The sequence below is a fragment of the Cupressus sempervirens genome, chromosome 5, assembly GCF_028749045.1.
Source record: "Cupressus sempervirens isolate cs-2001-9-10 chromosome 5, ASM2874904v1, whole genome shotgun sequence".
Taxonomy (NCBI): Eukaryota; Viridiplantae; Streptophyta; class Pinopsida; order Cupressales; family Cupressaceae; genus Cupressus; species Cupressus sempervirens.
In genome coordinates this window covers 4,886,201-4,908,708 of record NC_143122.1, presented here as the reverse complement: position 1 = coordinate 4,908,708, position 22,508 = coordinate 4,886,201, and the positions used below count along the sequence as shown (strand labels likewise).

Genomic DNA, 22,508 nt, shown 5'->3' with positions numbered 1-22,508 from the left:
GAACAGTGTACGATTGGGCCACAGTCCTTGTCGATCGGATGGAGGAATTCATGACACTCTAGCACCGAACATTCTTTATGCCGCACCACGCCATTGGCCTATTTCTGGAGGCAGTTGTTAATTAGATACCAATGGATGATTTTGAGGCTCCACTGCGGGGAAAGTTGGCGCAAGGAGAGCCTCCAATATTCTATTGGAGACATTTGGACATGGGTGGAACAGCAGCGGGGTAGGAGGTATTTTGAGGATTGGAGGCTCACGGGGACACTGACAGCGGACGGGAGGACACTTCAGAGAGCAGTGGGGCTGAGTACGAGAAAGAGAGTACTTTTGCGAAAGTTGGCAGCGAATCGACAGTTAGCGCGTCCACATTTTTCACCCCGCCGCAGTTGCCAACTTCGGCTCATTTGTCCACCTGCATTTCACACATTCCTTTGTTTGGTCAACGTCATGCACCGGTTGTTATGACCCCACTAATAGTAGTAGATGTGGTCCCATGGACAGTAGCAGATGTGGTCCCACGGATAGTAGCAGGTGTCCCATGACTGACAGATGTTGCATCGGCGACCACTACAGAGATTGCTTTTTCGACAGCCGCGGCAGATGTTTCACTTGAGGGCATACCTTCCCAGGATTGTACACCAAACCCTGTTGCACCAGCAGAGCCAAAGTTGATAGAGTTGCCAACGCTAGAGCCTGAACCCCAGGTTCGTTTGGATGTGGTTGGTTCAAATGCTGTGGTCACTATTTCATCTTCCTTGGTGATGGAGGCACAGTCAGAGTAGCCCAAGAGAATGGAGGTGATAGATAGAGCGAGTGAATTTCTGGGGCAGCAGTTCCGGGTCATTCCTGTCGAGGTCGGACCATCCATTCAGTCCTCGAGTCATGGAGGAGTCCCTCTAGACTAGCAGCTGTATTAGAGCCATAGGAGGTGGCAGTTCCACAGTTGGAGGATGCGCCCAGGAAGGAGGAGCTGACACCAGATGTGAACATGGTTACTGCAGGAGTGGCAGAGACGGGCAGTGCTGGGGAATGGACCATGGATGATGTGCTGAAGGAGGATTATGGGTCAGACGAGGACAGATGCAAAGATTACCTTAGGGCTATGCAGGTTGCGTTGCAAAAGGGACACAATGTGGCATTGCAGGCTATGATTTGGCGGAGAGTGGTATTTGGTTCAGGCTTATATTAGTGGATTTGTTCGCAGCGGTTCTGTTCATGTTTTGAGGACAGAGGATAGCCAATAGTTGAGACACTGGAGATGTTGGCAGATTGGGCCACTGAGCCAGAGTTGGGACCATGTAACACTTTCCTGGAGAAGCTGGCACACGAGATAGTAGGATTGTACAAAGAAGTCTATTATGCTTGCAAGTGTGCGGAGGTGGACAGGGCAGTAGACAAGGTGGCAGAGGAGAGGTCTCTGGCAACAGAGGAGGCTAGAGAAAAGGTACATGTAGATTTGGCTAGCCAGTAAGCAACATGGGTAGTTGAGCATGCAACTCTTTTATGGGATAAGGAAGCAGTTGAGTAGGAATTGCACTTAGCGAAGGCCCAGGCTATGGATGCAGTGCTTCTTTTGAAAGAAGCCCTAGAGGTTAACACTTGGATTCAGAAGGATTTGAGCATCTGGACAGAGCAAGTCTATGAATTGCGTCGGTAGCAGCATTCTTCAGGATCACAGCCTCCTCTCTAGTTTATATTCCTTCTATATTGTATTTTGTGGTCTCCTATTTTTGTTAGTTTTGAAGTTGCTAGGAGATGACTTTTCTTTTGGGGGGATGATGTTATCGGTAGAAATTGTGTAGCCGACGGGTTTATGTCATCGGTAAAGATTTTGTAGCCGACGAGTAGATTACTATTGTTATGTAGCTGACGAACCCCTTCGGGAAGTTCGGTAGGAAGTATTTATACCCCATCTGGGATTATTATAAATCATCTAATCATAATCATTATGTAATCTCTTGGCATATGCGAATAATACAAGGAGTTCTGCTGTTCTTATCTATTGTCTCTGTGCATTAATCCGTTTACTTTATGCAGTAAACACTTCTTCTCATCCTTAGTTCCGACTACTGCATTAGTTGTTTGAGGTCCTTCCTCAAGGCTTGGATCGTTTACGACTCTTCCTCACTCTCCTTCGAACTCTCACTAGAGCTTCCATGCCGTCTCCTCTTCGAGGTTTTATTTTCACTTCAATGCCCATGGCACACGTACAAGCATCTCCAAAAGTGGATGGTGGGACTATCTTCATTTTTTTTCTTAAGGACGGGGTGAGTCCTTCAATAAACCATCTTTTCTTTAACTCGTCTGCAGGTTTATTGTCTAATTTGTTGATGATTTCCTTCAGTCGCTTGGTATAAGCCTTCACCGATTCCTTCTTGTCTTGTCTGGTGTTATAGATTTTTGTGACAATTTCATCATCTCTTAACAATTTGAATTCCTCCTCAAATGCTCCACGCAGGTTATCCCAAGTGTTCTTGCTAGCATCCAAGTCTGCATACCAATCTATGGCAATCCCTCTTAATGTGGTAGGAAATGCCTTCAACCATTCATTACTATTATTCTCCCCGTTCGCTTCCCATATAGTGATACAGGTTTTGCAATGGCGAGCAGGGTCCTCTGATCCATCCCCTGTAAATTTAGGCAATTTTTGTTTATCTAATGCCATTCTCTTTCCTTGTTGCCTCCTTCCCAATGGAACCCCTCCTCCCAAGGGAACACCACTACCGGATGGGACCCCACTTCTTGATGGAACACCCCTTCTTGATGGCACACCACTTCTCAATGGAACACCACTTCTCGATGGAACTCCACTTCCTAATGGAACTTTACTTTTGAATGGAACCCCACTTCCCGATGGAACACCCCTTCCCGATGGAACACCACTTCTCGATGGAACACCACTTCCTGTTGGAACTCCACTTTGTTTACCGTATTGGGTAAAGGAATCAACGCATAGACAATAGATAGGAATAGGATAGCAAATAAGAATAGAAAACTTCTTTTATTATATTTGCATATACCAAGATATTACATTATGCTTCTGATGCTATGATATCCCCTGATTACAATGATCTCGAAGGGGTTATAAATAATATCCGAGGAACCTTCCTGAACGTATTTGTTGGCCACATACAATATGTCGATTACAATAATAGAACCTTTCCGATACATCCCGATACAGAAGAACCTTCCTGATACATCCTGATACACTAATGGGATGCACCCGACATACTAACGGGATGCACCCTGACACACTAATGGGATGCATCTTGATACACTAATGGGATGCACCCAATACACTAACGGGATGCACCCTGACACACTAACAAGATGCACCCGATACACTAACGGATACATCTTGATACACTAATAGGATACATCCTGATACACTATTTACTGTTGACATCATCCCCCCAAAAAGAAAAGTCATCTCCTGATGACCACACAAAAAAACTCAACAATTAACTACAACAAGATGGATCTGCTTCTATGACATCACTTTCACATTCGTTTTGTGCTTGAACCAAACTGGTCTCCAACCCACATTGCATCTGTAGCCACTGTCTCCTTAGTCAAACTGACCTTGATAGCCACCTGTGCCGCTTTCTCTGCTTCCAATTCTGGGTCCATTGAGCTAGGTCTCGTTGTACTGCCTTCAACTGGATGATTAACTCCTCTCAAGCTCTCCATGCATCCACCAAGATAGCTTCATGGCCAACACGTACTCCAAGTGCCTCAAAGCGTATCACCCTTCTAGAAAGGCTTGCTCTATTGTTCTCTTCACCACTGGTACACAAACACTCATGCCTGCAGTAGCTCCAGGTCCCATCAATTGGTCATACTTTCCACGATTGATATCCGCAATGACTAGGGGTCTAGGGGGCAACGCCCCCAGCGGGGTCGAGGGGCATTGCCCTCGCGGGGTCCTGGGGTAGCGCCCCTCGCCGCTAAGACCAAATTCGCACTCCAAAACCCACACAAAAATGCATGGAACACACTATTTTTGCAGTTTCTTCTAATCCCACACTCTTTCTAGCAATTGCTGATGCTTCCCCTTCCCTTTGGCATCATCCGATACTCATTTTAGACATTCATGATTTGTCGACATTGTTTTTTTATAAAAAACATCCTTCCTCCATTTCTTTTTGCGCTACCAATGCACAGCTACACCATGGATCCTGCTACCGTACGACCTCTTGACTCCTTATGCCTACTGTATTAGCCGCTCATATCTTGTGTACGGTTCTAGAGGAATGTTGTACGATATTCACCACATGCATACCTCTTCTAGCCGTACGTTGTACGGTGAAAATGGTTGAGTCTCGTGCTTGATGTTGGCATTGCCGTACAATGCCATTAACCATGCCGTACAGTGGTATTAGCAAGCACCGTATGGTGAGACACAAGTTATATCGTCAATCACATGCCTACGATATCAAGCCGTACGGTGATACAGTTCGTACGATGTCATCTCTAAGCCGTATGGTAACCCACCTCCAAGCCGTACGGTGTCTCCTACAAGCCATACGATGACCACTTCGTACTCTCTCTTGCATCTGTATGATGATACACTGCCATGCCGTATGGTGACCACTTTTAGACTGTACGGTGTAGACTAATGGATGACCCCTTTGGGTGTCGTACGGTACTTTTTCATCTTTTTTTTTTGAAATTTTTTTTTGTAATGTTCAACTCTGTCTTTTAGCTATCTTACATATGTGTAGTATTTACATATATACAGTATTGACAGTCGTTCTTTTCTCAGTTGTTCATCTACGAAGGTGCGTTATTCCTTCCATGGTAGACTTTTACTGCATCGGCTACTTCCTTCCCGTCGAGCGTCCATAATATTATTGCTCTGTTATCGCCTACTTCCCGAATCTGATATGGCTCGACCCACTTAACCTTAATTTTGCTTGGTTTGATCTTATTCCAGTCGTCGTACTTCAACACCCTCTGTCTGGGTCGAAATCTATTCAGTTTCAAGTGCTTATTGCGACATGCTTTGTGCATGTTCTGTGTCACCTCCGTTGCCCACTGTGCCAATAATCGCTTCTCCTCGAGCTTGTTCAATTTATACAGCTGCTCCCATATGCTTTCCATGTGGCCTAGTTTGTTCCTGAAGCTCAGTACCATGGACTCCATCGGCATCCCCTTCTTGCCGTTAATAACACCTCCACTCCGTACTGCTGCAACTTTTATTAAACCCTTCCTCTTTGTTTCCTGTGCAGACCGAATGATATGTCTTCCTTGCTGTCGGCACCTTTCTGCTATATCTGTGGTTCGACATAACACATTATTTCTACACAGTCGTATGGTGGAATTTTTCCTCTTTCTGGGTTCATACTGTATGTTCTTCCCTTCCGCTTCAGCCGTAACCGCCTTTCCTTCTTCCGCTTCTCTATATTCCTTCGAACATTCATTTCCTTCTTTCTTATGTTCGTCGACCCTTCACATATTACAGCTCGGAAAGAGCTCGTAATCCTCCATCTGCCAGTGAAAAAGGCCATTCAACGAGTCCAGATCGTCCTCACTTGACCCTCTTTCCAGTCTCAATACTCCCTCTTCATCAGGTTCCATTCTCTTTTTCCCCTCATCATCCTTTCCACCCTCACCTTCGAAATTCGACGACGCTGCCTCCTCACCTACCATTTGTGTGTGTAGATCAATGACGTATTTCTGCCCTTTGCTTTCAAGTGATAAAGTATTTTTCTTCCGATCGTGTTTCGCCTTGGCTTGTATTAGCCACCCTTGGCCCAGAATGGCATCATATCCTTTTTGCTTCAGTGGGATCACAATGAAATCCAACAAGAACAACTATGTTCCAACCGTTGTTGGTTGGGCTGTCAGGATTCTCGATGGCTTGATTCCTTGTTGGTCAACTGTTAGCAGTTAGAAGGTAGGTGGCCACAATGTTGGCTGTCCCAACTTTTTCCAGATATCCTCTGGTAGCACATTGACACCGGACCCTCCATCCATGATCGTGTTTGTTAGCACGGTCCCAAGAATGCCCATTTCAACAATTGTCGGATAACGTCCGGATGAAAGAGCTAATAGCATTGGGTCTTCCGCACTTGCGCCCCCTTCTTTCTCCTTTCCTTGCTCTGCTGGTTGCTTAGCAATTGGAACTATATTCGTGAGTGTTGTACGGAGTTGAGGCATAGTGAGTAATAGATCATTTATCTTGACGGGTACCTCGGTTTGCAATATTTTCCGTACGAGGTTCTATTCTGCGCAGTTCTGTACGAAGGTATCGGGCGTGTCCTTCAAGTGTGCCATTTTTGCCTGTGTTGCTTTTTGGATCTAGACCCGCACTTCTAGTCTCTTCTTTTCCTTTGTTGGGTTAGGATACAATTTTGCTTGCTTTCGAGTGATTGCCAAAACCTCTTCTTCGTTTGTCTTGACGGTGATCAAGTTTACTCCAGACTTCAGGCATTTAGCATCGTCATGATCGCCAGGTCCACACCATCTGCATAACAACTTCAGAGTGTTTGTCGTAGTGCACTCTCGGGCGAAGTGACCCCATAGATTGCATGCACGGCATTGAACTATTGGCCGACCATTCGCATCATACTGGATTCGACTCCTCCCGCCATTATTGTTGTTGCCGCTATTGTGGTTGTTTTCACCGCGCCGATTATTTCTATATCCTCCTGATGTGGCACCCTCTGTACTGTTGTTCTCGCGTCCTCTAGGCGCGAATGCTTCCTGTGTCAGGAACACTTGCTGTGGTGTTCTTGTTTTCAGGTTGAAAGGGCATTCCTTGGCAAATTTCACAAAATTGACCTTTCCGACAGGATCCCTTTGTATGGCTTGCTTTCTTGCACTTCGTGCACCATAGCTCATAGCCCTTAGTCTCCTTGTTCATGTTCTTGAATTCCTTCATCATCCGAATCATGTCCTTCTGGAGGGTGCGGACCTTCTTGTTGCTGCCTTCATCATTGGTGCTATCTTCTCCTAAGGACGCGTCATCATCTGAATCAGATGAGCTAGTCTTCTTCTTTGTCTTCTACTCACTTTCGAGGTTCATTGCTCGGTTGTATGCTTCAGTGTAGGTCGATGGCGGTATGATTTTCATTTTCTTCTGCAGCTTCGGTTGAAGGCCTTCGATGAACCATCTTTTTTGTAACCCATCAGTCGGCTTATTCTCCATCTTATTGATCAGGTCCTTCAACTTGCTCACGAAGACTCAAACTGTTTCATTCTTCCTCTGCTTAGTATTGAATATCTCTGCTACAATTTCATTATCGTTGCGCAAAAGTTGAAATTTTGTGAAAAACTCGTTTTTAATGTCATCCCAACTGCTTAACTTTTGTGGATCGGTACTCGTAAACCAATCAATTGCGACACTGCGTAGGGTTGCCAAAAATTGCCTCACCCATTCGTTTGTATCCGTTACGCCATTAGCCCTCCAAATCGTTTAACAAGTTTTACAATGTCAGATGGGATTAGTTGCTTCATCACCATCAAATTTAGGCAACTTCTCCTTTGGTCCCACCATCTCGACACCGACACCGACGCTTGGTATGCTGACGTTGACGCTTGGTATCCCGATACTCACACTTGGTATCTCGGTAGTTGTGCTTTTTGGTGAAGAAGGGTCTCCGTTAAGCGAGTCTGTTCCTTCTGGAAGTGTATCACAGACGAAGAGTTCACTCCATGCTTTGGCTCCTTCGGCACTCCGAGCCGTGCGAGTCGATTCTCTTCCGTTTGGATTCTCTTCCCTCGACAAATACCAACTCAAAAATCCCTCCCGTGCTTCTTCCACCAACTCCACCCGCTGTCGAGTCTTCTCTAACAATGCTTCTGCACTTTTGTGTCCATCGGCAACAATCTTTTGGAACCTCTTTTTGCGTTCGGCTTGCTACGCCAAAATTAGATTTCCTTGTGTTGTGTGTATTTCGTCCTTTTCCTTTAGCTTGTTCTTATTCTTGTTTAGCTGATTCTGCATTACTCGTCATTCACCTGCCTTTCCAGGTCCATTAGGCAACGGTGACAAATGTTTACCATACTGGGTAAAGGAATCAACGCACAAACAATAGATAGGAATAGAATAGCAGAATCCTTTTATTATATTCGCATACGCCAAGATATTACATTATGCTTATGATGCTATGATATCCCTTGATTACAATGATCTCGAAGGGGTTATAAATACTATCCGAGGAACCTTTTCGAAGGTATCCGTCGGCCACATATAATATGTCGACTACAATAATAGAATCTTTCTGATACATCCTGATACATAAGAACCTTCCTGATACATCTTGATACACTAATGGGATGCACCCGATACACTAACGGGATGCATCTTGACACACTAACGGGATGCACTCAATACACTAAAGGGATGCACCCTAACACACTAACAGGATGCACCCGATACACTAACGGATACATCTTGATACACTAACGGGATGCACTCGATACACTAACGGGATGCACCTTGACACACTAACAGGATGCATCCTGACACACTAAAGGGATGCACCCAATACACTAACGGGATGCACCCGATACACTAACGGATACATCTTGATACACTAACAGGATACATCCTGATACACTATTTACTGTCGACACACTTCCTGTTGGAACTCCACTTCCTGATGGAACTTTACTTTCGGATGGAACCCCACTTCCTGATGGAACACCCCTTCCCAATGGAACACCATTTCTCGCTGGAACTACCCTTCCCGATGGAACTTTACTTCTCGATGGAATACCACTTCCTGCTAGACTAGACTCTTGACTGTTTATCTCCTGATGGAATTCTTGTCGTGCAGGGGTTTCTGGGATTCTGCACTCGAACTGCCTTCCTGGTGTTTTTGAAATAACCAAATTGGCTAGTTCCTCAATGGTATGTTCAATCCAGCCTTCCTGACTTCAGTGGGGATCCCCTTGTGTTCTCAAGTTACGTTGTCTCTCTTCTTGCTGTTGGAGACGTAAGGTTCTTAGGGTGACTTCCTCCTCAATTTCATCCTCTGGTGTTGTCCTCCGGTATTTATTTGGAATCAGGGGTATGAAGTAATTTAGTGCCTATCTTCCTATCTTGGCTTATTGGGTTCCTCTACTTTGTGATTCCGTGCCCTCTTAGTAAACCGTTGAAGAACTTGTTGCCTTCTTCTTTCTCTCTCGAGTTGTGCTCTTTCGTCCTCAATATGTACGAGGTTCCTTGCCAAAAATCGAGGAATCTGTCTTAGGAGATCATGCACTGTCGGTGGCACGGAGGGTTCGTTGCGTATCGTGCTCTCAGGAACCGTCCTCTCATGGGCTTCCCTTTGCACGTACTGCTCGACCACAACTTCCCACGCTGTCACCAGGTCATGTGTCAACTGATCCTCCCTAGTTATTTCCTCCTCTCCGTCGCTATTAGTAATTTGGATGCAAGGTATAAATGGTCTTCCCATTAGTCCATCCTGTCTAGCACAATACCTCTAGATCCAAACTTAGGCAACGGCGCCAATAATGTGGAGTGGTAATATTACTCAAGTTCAGAGATACAAAATAACACAATTGATATATACATGCATAGAACATAGAATGTACCAGTAATACCACAATCTAGTAGGCATTGAAATGATTTCTTTATTAATACCAGAAAACCCACACTGTACAATACCAATGTTCCAGATATTTATAGAAGGGTCGGTTAGTTGGAAACCAACCGACGCATTTCCTCACCACTTAACTACCCAACCCCACTAGCTTAACAAGTGCTAAACATAATAGTTACTTTATTCTACTACACTCAGAATACTGGTTACACTATATTATCACCATAATAGACTGGGGAAACCCTCTACATGATTAAAATCTCATTACAGAATCTGCAAATGAGAATATAGACTGTAAAATTCGAAGTATTCAAACATGCACATACAATTCAATGCATTAGAGCTCAAACCTCTTTACGTACATTTTTCATGTCCTGTTATTCAGTCTTAACTCATGGCTAATTGACAAACAAAAATTGGTAAAATACTAGTATTAGTTGCTAACCTATCTAATGAACAGCAGGATATTATAAAACTGTTTAAAAGAGATTTCCTGATACTATTGAGTGGCTTTCTTCTATGCAGGCATTTCAGAAAGGTTCACAACTAGCCATTGATATTTCAACTGCTATATTAAAGCTTAATGATGATGGAACTTTGCAACGTATACGTGATAAATATCTAGGAAATTCTACATGCGATTCAAGTGATGAAATTTCCAGTCATCTAGGAACACCAGCATTTTTAGGCTTATTTTTAATAAGTGGACTTGTATCAACACTAGCAATCATTTCATATTGTGTTAAATCAGCAAGGGCTTTCTGTGTTGCTCGGAAAGAGGGTAGTATCAACCTGGAAAGTCGCACAGAAGGCTTGTCCAAATGTGCAAATATAATGCAGTCTGTTAAGTCCTTTTTAAAATTTTTTACCAACAAAGAGATCCCTCAACATAAAAGGGAAGAAACACAAAAAGAATGTAAGGCCCAAAGAAGACAAAAACGAGCAAAGTGTGCATCAGCAGGTGGGACCTCATTGAGCAGAATAGGTGAAGATCAAGACACTTCATTTTCTGGTCAGTCAGGTGTTCAAGACCAAAGTGTCAATCGTAGTCTACCTAGGGCAGAAAGCATTGAAATAGAAGCCTCTGATGCTGAGGGGAGATAACTATCTATTTGAATAAAAACAGTTAAGCAGAACTGCAAACCTGATGATCAAAATCAACTACCGGAGAGCAGATTTAAATAAAAGGTTACAGCTTGTTTAAGATTCTTGGCATCCTGTCTGGGTGTGCTAGTTTGTGGGCCTCATAGACTGCTTTGGTGTTGTGGCATTACTAAAATCTCCTATTTCATAACAGAGAGCAGATTTAAATAGGAGGTTACAGCTTGTTTAAAATTCTCAGCATCCTGTCTAGATGTGCTAGTTTGTGGGCATCATAGACTGCTTTGGTGTCATGGCATTATTAAAATCTCCTATTTCATTTCACTGTTGGCAAATGTGGATAATTAAGGAAGGATTAGTAAGGTGTAAGGTCCCATATGTAATTATATTTGTATACTTCAACATTTTACCTTTGTGGTAACCTTCAAAACCATGTACGGTAACAGTTAAGCTCTGCAAGACGATCAATTGTGCATTAGTAGTTGTAACATCTTAATGAGAAAGCAAGGGAACTTATAAGCTCCTCTAGAGTATGTAACGAAGCACACTTCTATGGGCTAATGCCTTTAACCCCTGAATGTCACCTCATTGACAAATTTGTAGTCTGTTTTTGTTGGTTGCAGCAGATTATTGTGTTCAATTGGGAGAAGTGACGTATTCCAAATATTTCTACAATATAGCTACCATACAAACTGCTCTAATTATCACTATTTTGTTACAAGTTTTTAAATTGGTCTTTTATTTTGCGTAGTTGCCTTTGTTTTAAGTGGATTGGCAATGTTGGAGGCAATGCCCTTCAAGATGTATTTATCTTTATGTTGTCTTTGTTTTAGTATTTCAATTGAGTGTTCGAACATTATCAACAAAGTTTTAATTAGTGAAACTTAAATACAATTTCCTTCAAATGCTTTCCATTATGTTCTTGCTCACATGAGACCAATTTAGTGTTCTACACATTATCAATAGAGCTTTAATTAGTGGAACTTAAGATAGAAAGTTCCTTCAAGTCGTGCTAAGAAAAGACTTTAATTAATGCAAATTCCCTAAGTTATCATGACTTGTGCGATGTGATTTATCATCACTTATATGATATGCATTAACTAGAAACATTTAATAACAACAAACTAGGAAGACACCATCCAATTGTTCTCTTGGCTCTCTTATCAAGTCTTACCCATGCTTTTTTGTCATATAGTTGCTAAGGTCTTCCATATCAAATTTCTACAAAACAAAATATTCATAGGTTTTTTTTTGTTTTGTTTTGTTTTCAAATTTCAGTTTTAATTTGTAAAATAAAACATAAAGAATCCATTAAAACCATACATTTCTTATCCTAAGCATTCTCCTTTCTCAATAATTGGATTCATGAAGTTATCATCTAATTGTTGATAAAAAATGAATGGATAATTTAATGAGGTAAATTTTTAAAAATTTATATTAAATTTACGACTTTTAAGAATTGTTAATTTTGATTGTTAAATTTAATCAACAATCATAAAGATAGAAACAATCACACAATGTTAGATGACATTGCAATGGTCAATGTCTATTATTATGCTTTGATAATATTGGTTATTGGATTAAGTGGTTGTTGGCTTGTACTAATTATAAGCATCAATTGGTAATAATTGACAATTATTTTTCTTTTGACATAAATTGGATCTTTTAAATATATTGTGTATCATTAAACAAAGTACTATGATCTAATCATACCATTTTGATCTATAGTTGACCATTTATCTTTTGTAACAAATTCATGTGTAAATAATGATATATTTTACTCATGTATTTGGTATGCACTTTTGTTTATCTTTCTAATTCATATCAACTCATTGTATTAGATAGAGTAATAAACATTTGGTGCTTCTTTAAAATAAATCAAGTTGGTGAGCAATGCATGCCCTTAGATCTTAATATATGTGAAAAGAGACAAGGTGGTCAAAATCATGATATAAAACAATTTTAAGTATGAAGGAGCAAAGAGAACAAATCAAAATATTAATAGACATTTGACAAATATAATTGTATGATTTTAAAGTAGGAGCACTTATTGGGATCATAGACAAGTTAAAAAGTGAAGAAAACCTTCTCTACATAAAGGGAGTTGTGAGGCAATGATTTCCATTGAATTGTATGAATAGTTGTGCATTTAAAAGTTGTCAAACGTGTGCAATCGAAAAATTGAAGGTGAAACCAATGTATGGAACATTAAAGTGGAGGGTAAATTTGAGGATTCCTACATGGTTGAGAGTGTGAAAGAGCACTACAATGTTTGAATCAAACTACCTAGCAAATGTATTTCATTTTTTTGGCTTGAATTAGAATGAAATCATGGTAAGCTCTAGTTAAGAAAAATATAAGATACCCAAGTTTGTACGAAATAGATCTAGGGATCTTGTATAACAATTTGGATAAAAAATGGGCAAGATGATAAGACAACTTGGCTAGAATCTTTTCTATCTACTTTTTGAGCTATAGTGATTGATTGACATGCAAAAAGTGACCAGGCCTCCCCAAAAATATCAAAGAGATTTTAAAGGCCTTCAAAGAAGTGTTTAACAAACTAAATAGAGAAGTATCAAAATGTACAACCTTATAATTGTAGATTTGAAGAATTCCAAGGAAAAATGAAAATAGACTTGACTAATGGTCATAAAAAGCACGTTTGTCATTGTAGACGCTCAAAAATTGGCAAAGACCTGAATTACGCAATTTCGATCAGTCAATGTAGATTAAGGAGGAAATCAGAAGAGGACAACAGATTTTCAAATAAAAAATCACATCACAGTAGATCATTAATTATCTATCAAATCAACAAGACCTAAATCAACTTTAAAAGAGGAGAAAAACAATTCAAATTCATAAAATGAAATTCAAAAAGGGAGGAAGAAAAAGACAAAGTGTTGAAAATAAATAAGACATTAAATCAATAAAGTCATTTATCCACACAAAAATGAAAACTCCCGTTTTACATTTAAAAGAATTAGTAAAATCCTCATTTATCCTCAAAACCAAGTCTATTGTACTCTTCCTCCTGGTCTCTTATGATATATTTTCAGTTTCACTTCTATCCATCAGTCAAAGGTAAAAACCTTGTTTCTTACTCCAACCCCTTTCGAAATCTTATAAATAGGAGGGAAATCCAAGAGCCAAAGGACCCAAGTTTTATAAATTTGCACTATAGGCACATTTTGAATTATCATTTTAGCATTGTATTTATGTTATTTAGTGTCATTTACGAAATGTTAGCTCATTGCATGTCTATTTTGATAGCATTTTAAGAGTTGTTACTTGCATATAATTTGCATTATAGTCATAGATCTTGCATGCATTCTTGTAGATATGCATTTTTAGCATAATCCCATTTTAGAACTGTCACTAAGATGTTGGTCTGAAATTTTTCTTAGTGGTTTTAGTTAGGGAAACATGGGATGTTCGTAGAGTTCACATTTTGATAATGATTTCTTGTGTTTAGTCTAGTTCGTTGTCATTTTATCTGCATTTTGCATTAAAGTCTCATGAATACGTGATTATACTGTATAAAAATTGGTGCCCACGATGGGGCTTGAACTCAAAGCCTCTCTAGTTTTCAATCTTTCATTTTTAGTATAGATCTATGTTTCTTGCTAGTTTTTTGTGTAGCTCTGACTGGTTGCGGGTTCTATAGGATTCTAGAGGCTTCGTAACAATGACAATAAACTTTGAAAGTCTTCTTCAAACACACAAGGGCCGGATCTAAATCTTCTGATGCTTTTGAGCTTTGTTTTAATGGTTCCGAGCAATCTGCTTCTAAACTCTGTTTTAACACATTTAAAACATTATGTAATGTTTTTAAGAGTTTTGTAAAACACATTTAAAGCTTTTTGTAGCACTATCAAAGAGTCTTGTAACACATTTAAGCATTTCTGTAGCACATATAAATTATCTTACAACACATTTACTAGTTATTACAATGCATTTGCTAGAATAAATAGCATATATAATACATTCTACAACGCATATGCTCATTCCTATAGCGCATCTAGTAAAAGTCATAATTTGTTGAGTCTAACTTCTAGATTTGAATATCGGTTGTTTACAGTTCTCTTCAAAGCTAACGAAAACTCCCGGATTACAGACAACACACGACAGGAATGAAGACCCTCATAAATGTGCCTAGCCTTTGCTAGCTCTAAATTAGGTAAGTGGGCCTCGACCCTTTTTAATTCAAAGTGCAATAGTTCTAAGTTCCAAACCTAGTTTAATAAAAGTGTTCGATCTCGCTAATCTAAACGGAAGTAGGCCTATGCTCTCAACTCTCTTGAGTTGATTAGAATGCTTGACCTTCTGTGAAGATTAGTTACAATCGAACGAGGAAAGAACCCACATATAGTTTAACTAGGAGCCCCATTGTCTTCAGTAGTATAAGGGCTAGTAATTGAAAATTTGTGTCTGTCGTGTTTTGGAAGTTAAGATAGCAGGGATATGCTCTCACTCTTCTCGAGTGATCAAATTCTCAAACTTGTTTGTGATTTCCATTTTTCTGCTTCCACTAGATAGGATTATCTAGCTATAGAAAGGCTACCTCCCAAGTTGCCTTAGCAGGGCCGGTGAGAGGGAATGCCTTTCGATCTTGTATTCCAAATCAAATGCAAGCCACCCATGTTCGAAATATATCCTTCCTCTAATAGTCCAGTGAGGGATTGCACCAAATCTCCTTAGCATTGGTAGAAAGTTTTCCATCACAAGAGAGGTAAATCCAAACATAGTTGGTTAAAAACTAAAACCATTTAGTCAGCGACTTTAGATAACCTTGTTAGGAAGCCCCTTTTCTTCCATTTTCTGGTGTGTGCAGTTTTATATTTTATTCTTGGTTTCGACTACCATTTTGCTTAGATGTGTTTTGAAACTTAATAACAAACACAAGTGTAGATCACAATCCTTCCAAAAGATGCAATTGTAAACTGATACGAGAAACCAAGTTCCAAAAAGAACATTGCTAAAAGACTCTAAAATAGCAATATAATAGATGAAATAACACATTTGGCTTATCTTGTGATGCATTTGAACTCTGTTATAATGCATATGACTGCAAAACAATGCATTTGAAGCTTTAAACAACACATTTTCCTTGCAAAAAAATGTATCTGAACTTAAAATAACGCATATGACAGATAAAATAACACTTTTGAACATCTAAACAAAGCATACAATCAATTAAATAGCGCATTTGACCATTCCTATGACACATCTGAGGAAAAATCTAAAATAGAGACTATCTACATACATGACACTTGCAAACCAAGAACAGATTTGGATATCCTTTTTCTCACCGATATTTTCCAAGACCAAGAGATGCTGAAATTGAATGAAACCATTTTTGAAACAAGCAAAGCTACAAATGACATTAATAATCCAATAGTCATTATTGCTTCCTTTCGCCCATCAAGCCATAAACGTTCAGAGACACACATCCTTTCCCTACCTGGCTTCGTGGAAGTAACTCACCCTGTTAACATCGCCAAACACCTTGTCCAACCTAGCTTTGTTGCTCCAAACAAATCATGGTCAACGAAAACCATCATATTGTGAAAATGCATAAGAACTAAAGAAATCCTACATACATTTCATGCCATCGCATAAAACTAGTATAGCCACGAAGCCAAAATGATCATCTATACAGGTGAGTACTAGGATAGCCAGCATAAACATCAAATGCACAAAACCTCTGAATCTTATTGAACCTGTCACACCGAAAAATTGTTCACCAAATGCAGTTACCCACGAGTCACCCTTGTTCAACCAAAATTTAGAATTCTTTGCCACAATGTGTTCATCTAGCATATGGGATGACGAGAGTACTGAAACCAAAATTGAAGATTTTCAACAAAATTTTGAACTTGTTGACATCATGGATAAGATACTCAAGAAGCACAAAGAATGATACATACTAGCGTTAGCACAACAAGGTGTGAAATTGCCATCTGATTTTGATATGACCAATCTGAAAGAAAATGAAGAAGAGTCACCCCTAGATGTAGTGACACAAAAACTATAAGACCTATAATTGGAAATGGAGTGAATGAAGCAAGGAAAGATACAACCCACAAAATTCAGCCTTGAAAAGGTGTGTCCTCTTCCTTTTGATAAGAGCATTACTTCATGCCTTTTCCTCAAAATGTACAAATACCAAAATATGATAAATATTTTGGCACAACAGATCCACAAGATCACCTCAGACAATTCTATACCCTAAGTATGGAGTTTGTCCATGACACAACTTACCTGATGCATTTGTTTCCTAGGAGCCTCAGAGGGCAAGCCATGGAGTGGTTCTCCAAACTACCCTCCAACAACAAAACCTTTGACCAATTGGCATCCATGTTCATCACTCAATATTCCTATAACATCGAGAGGGAAGTTACAATGATATATTTGTGTAACACAAAACAACTTCCTGGTGAGTCATTCAAGATCTTTCTCTAATGGTGGAGACACATGTTCACCAAGTCTCATAGAGATATACTAGATAAAAAGAAGATTGACATCTTCGCCAATAGTCTCTCCAAATCGATAAATTATTGGCTCCAACTTCAAGGGCCTATAGATTTCAAAACTACCTTACAGAATGCTGCTAAGGTAGAGGAGACCCTACTAAATAATGACATTATTAAACTATCGAAAGATGGTAAGGGTTTTTCAAACAATTCTACACAGACTCATAATTCCTTTGATTGGGCCACCGACAAACAAAAGTCACGGTGGAGAAACAACAATAAAAACACCGTTAATGATGGGGTGGTCGAGGCTAACCACATTAAACCACAAACTCAACCCCATCCAAATTAGTCCTATCCTATTGTCAACAACACCAATCCAAACACACCTTAGCAATACAATGCCCATCCATTCTATCGATGTAATGCGATGACTACGTCAATGTCTAATCAACAAGTCACTTATAACCAAGCTCCTCCTCCACGTAGATATCAGTCTTCCGATATACCTAAAGAGTATACACCCATTGGCATGTCTTATGAGAACACTTTACAAACCCTCTTGGTTGATGAACTCATTGTACTTCCCATGGCCAAACCCTATGAACCTTAAATCAAGCTAAAGTGGTGGAATGACAAGCATGTTTATGCCTACCATCGAAACAAGGGGCATTTAACAAACAATTGTTTTACCCTTAAGGAGGCAATACAAAAATCAATCAATGATGGAACCATCAAAGTGGATAACTTTAGCAATAATGAAGACCATACAACTTTCAAGAACTCTTTCATGAGTCATAAAATGGCGAATCTTCTAGAACCAATTAGAATGCACCTCCTCATACTAAGGTTAATTATGCGCATCATTATGACAACACCATCAACATGATCTTTGGCTTCGATGATACTGTGAATGTCATCATCATTAAAGATAAAAACAAAAAAAATCATCAAACACTGTTACCCGAGGTGAGACCTCTAAAGTTATTTTACTAGGACCCATGATAAATCCTGATCATGCAACTACAAGTTCCTCCTTGCCCAAGTACAAGCTGGTCAACCAATTAGTTAAGACTCCAGCCCATATCTCCATTTTTGAACTATTCAAAATTTTTGTAGAGCATAAAGAAATACTTACCAAAGCCTTAGTGCCAAATGTCCTAGATATGAGTAGATTTCAAAATATGGTCAGTAATCTAGTTGCTCCTCACTACTTATCCTTTTCAGCCCAAGATGGCATGTTTGTCATCTAGCCACAAAACTCTCCCTTCCATATTGAAGTCTTTATCCATAGAAACATAGTCAAGAGAGCATTGGTTGATAGTGGGGTAGGTCAACGTTTGCACACTAAATTTAGTGAAAGCCCTAGGATATATAGAGGATGTTATTTACCCAAGGAAGAAAATCACCATCAAAGCTTACGATGATGAGGAGAGATCCTCCAAAGGCATGGTTATCCTGCTTATCAGGGTAGGTCCATTTGTGAAAGAAACTATTTGTCAGGTCTTAGACTTGTAATTAACTTATAAAATCCTATTAGGAAGACGATGGATTCATGACATGCAAGCAGTTCCTTCCACTTACCAATAATGTCTTAAATTTCCTTACATGGGTCAAGAGGTGACCATACCTAGGGATCAACATTTTGCCCAATATTGTAACTCCCTCGTTCCCCATAATAGGGAAGAAATTGGCATCTTGATAGATGACATCAGCTAGTCCATATTCATAGATGCTTCATGCTCCACCAGTCAAGATTACAACCACTCATCGACATTGACTAAGGGTAAAAATAAAGTTGGTTGTTCGAGTTCTTCTCTTGCTTCACCATCATCATCAAAAGACCCTAAACAATCACACTATAAAGAAATGGATAAATTGATGAATGAATTTGATAGAAAGTATAAACTGCAATGCAAAGGCATAGGCGAGTACTCAGTTTCCTTATTTGATCCCCCACTTTCTTTGAAATCTCATGGAAAACCATCATCCACCACTAGACCTTATCACACACATTTTGTTAAAGTAAGTGGAGTACCTCTAAGCTCAGTAGAAGAAATTAGTCAACAAAATATTGATATCTCCCCTCACCTACATGCTAAAGGCTTTGATTTAATGAAAAAGATGGGATATATGGGAGATGGTCCCTTAGGGAACATGCCAGGCATCGTTGAACCTCTAACGGCATAGTTCAAGTCCAACAGATCCAAAACATGGGTGGGGTATGGTGAACCAGACAAGACACAAACCTCTTCCAGGTCTTGTCCCAAGCATAGAGATTCCTCCTCCTCCACCTTGGTGTGGGTGCCTAAACAAAGAGATGGTAATACCCAAAAAATAGCCGACATAATAAATGTAAATTTATCTCTCCCAGGTTCACATCACCAAGGGAAACACCTATAGACATCTCTAATAGCGAAGATGATGATGATTCCACTAAGTGGGAATTAAAATAACTATTTGAGGAGCCTCTTCACGACAAAGAATGTGATGTTGTTCACATGTCTGCATCCGATAGTTTCACCACACATGGATCAACCCCTCATCCATATTTTACTTAACCAAACATCAAGGCACAATAGAACAACTTAGAGAATGATGAACATATTGAAGGGTTTTAGTTTCAAATCGTATTTCCTGGCTTCTTTCCAATAGAAGTCAAAGATGACTATTATGAGCCACTCACAAGCTCTACTTTTCCTAACACTTTAGAGGAAGCACACATTATAGATATAACTGATACACTGTATGAGCCATCTAATGAGAGCATGTCTTTAAACCTTGCTGAACCCTTTCCATATTATGAATTTTTTGGTGTAAATAAGTATTTACTATTTACACTTAAGTTTACTTAGGTTAATTGATATTTTTATTATTTATTTATTAGTCACCTAGGAGTATGGGTACTCTTGTGAGTTGTCATGTTGACAACACAGGAGCTAGCACTCTAATTATGCACATGGTGTCTACACTTAGGAGTTAGCACATTATTATGAGCACATGGTGTCTACATCATCTACACACATGTGACACCTCATCATGCTTATCCTCTTATTGTGGAGGATATGTGCTTAGTTGTCATGCTTATCTCCCAGTACATTCTAGATGCATCTTAAAGGTCTTTATATATAGGCTCTCCTAGTGTGTATGTATATGCTTCTGACATAATAGTGAGGATTCTCATATTGATCGTACACTTCATGGTCTACTATGTGCTTGTGCTTGAGTTCCTTGATCTTGGGTGAACTTTTCCCTAAGGCAAATTCTTACATGGTATCAAAGCTCGGGGAGATTCTCTACATAGCCGTTTGAGACCATAGTTGCTTCAGCACCTCGACCCTAATCTAGAGAATCTGTAAAAATTGGAAGTGTCTAGAGCCAAATTAAACCTTGCCATTGCATTTGGAATGTTAATTCAGTGAAAATCAACTATAAATTTGCCTATTCTAGGCTAAATTCGATCGTGAGGCAAATTTTTTTTGCAAATCGACATCGATTTGCAATTTGGGTATGGTCGTTTAATCAATCTGTTTATTTAATTTTTAGATTTTTAATTTTAATTTCTGTAATTATTTTTCCAAATTTCTATTTTTGGAATTTTTTTCGCCCAATTAGGCTTCTAGAGAATTTTTTTTTGCAGAATCGGATAGCCACACCCCAGACTTGCAAATTGGGAGGAATATTCCTTATCCATTTTCAGTGGGCTTCAACGTTAAATATGGCTTATCTCACAATTTCTGACCAACGCCTTAACAATTCGATGAAGGCAGTCTACACTAGCGAAGCGACCACAATAGTCTCACTGTGGCCTTGTTATTTTTTATACAAGCCAATTTCATTTTAAACACCCAAGAAAGTGCATTTCCCATGCATGTGGGATTAATCACAAACATTTTTGGCATTTTAAAACTTCCTTCCGACACCCGCAAAAAGAATCTGACACCTGCAACGCATAATCCAGTGATGCAGTTAGAGCTTCCAGTGCCTAGTTGTCTACCATGAGGCACATTTTAATTGGGCCACTCATTGTTTGAGGACAGTTGTACCTATCGTCTGCCTCTTACCATGTGGGTACACACCAATAATTAATATGTTAGTCGTAGACCAACCAGGCCTTAATTGTACTGCCAGTTGTCAAACATGTCATCATACTATCAATCTGTGTTAGCAAGCCCAGTCAGCAGTCGTACTGTACACATCAGTCACTGTACCCATCTGTATGGTTCTGTACATGCTGACATCATCGCAGGGTCTGGGTATGCTAATGTCATCAGTTCCTGAGCCTAAATTTGATGAACATTTGACCATCATTAAGGGGCAAAATAGAACTACTGTGATGACTATATGACCATCAAATTTAACCCCATCTTTTGCTGATGCAACCCCTCTCGAGATTGATTTTTGATTTTGCAATCTAACTTTGGGAGGCCATATCTCAATCATCCAAACTCTAAATCAGGTGCATTTTTTTGATTTTGGCTAGAATTTCCTAAAATTTTTAGTGGTGCAATTTTTTCTAGTTTTAGTGCACATATTTGTTAGAAATTGTGTCTTTTGGTGACTGTACCTATCCAATCCTACATTTTGCAACTTCAATTGCTTCGTACGAGCACATCTAGACTCAAAAACAAGTTCTATTTTTTTGAAAGTGCATTATTTTTTGTCTACTTTCTAGATATGCAATCAGATTGTAGGGTTGTGTGGACAAAAGTATCACTTTTAGCGATAGGACCTTTCTTTGCTTTGTACTGCTTCCAATTTGTTGTACATTGTAAAGATCTAGATTTGTATTCTATTAAGAGGTTGTAACCAGCAAAATTAGAAGTCCACTACGGCCAAAATTAGCAAGTGGCCATTGTAAACATACTACTTATAAAGTGGCAAAAGCATCTATTTTGGCAAGGTTTCTTGATTGAGTGAAGGAGGGGGGGGGGGGGGGGGGGGGGTGTTCTTGGTATTGTGTTCCTCTTTTCTATTGTTTTCTTTCATTTTCTGCATCATGGGAAATTTTGAGTTTCCAAATTTAACTCCTCATTACTATGCTACATGGTCCATAAAAATGTGGTGTCAATTAATGCATAAAGGAGTTTCTCAATATATAGATGGTACCCTTCCTAAACTAACAGGTGATAATGTATCTGCAAGTGACAATTTAGCTTGACAAGTAATGAATAGGAAAGGCCTAGGTGATATTTGTTTGGGGGTTGATGATAAGATCATATATCAGATTCAAAAGTCTAATACATCCAAGGAAGCTTGGGATACCCTCAAAAACCTATGATAAAGTGTCTGAAGAGGATGTTTTCAAAATTGAAGATGAGCTTGTTTCCTTAGATCCTAAGTCATTTGATTCTATATAGGATTTCATCAT

At 39.5% G+C, this 22,508-nt stretch overlaps 1 protein-coding gene across 2 annotated transcripts in view; it reads left to right on the top strand.

Annotated features, from left to right (window-relative positions):
- The window catches only part of LOC149554324 (glutamate receptor 3.3-like), a 201,561-nt gene extending 190,170 nt beyond the window's left edge, over positions 1–11,391 (top strand). For both annotated transcript variants that reach the window (XM_089828442.1, XM_089828443.1), the window contains one exon: positions 10,086–11,391. In XM_089828442.1, the coding sequence (XP_089684568.1) occupies positions 10,086–10,664 (579 nt within the window). In that variant the 3' untranslated portion in view covers positions 10,665–11,391. The remainder of the gene's footprint in view (positions 1–10,085) is intronic.
- The last annotated feature ends 11,117 nt before the right edge of the window (positions 11,392–22,508 follow it).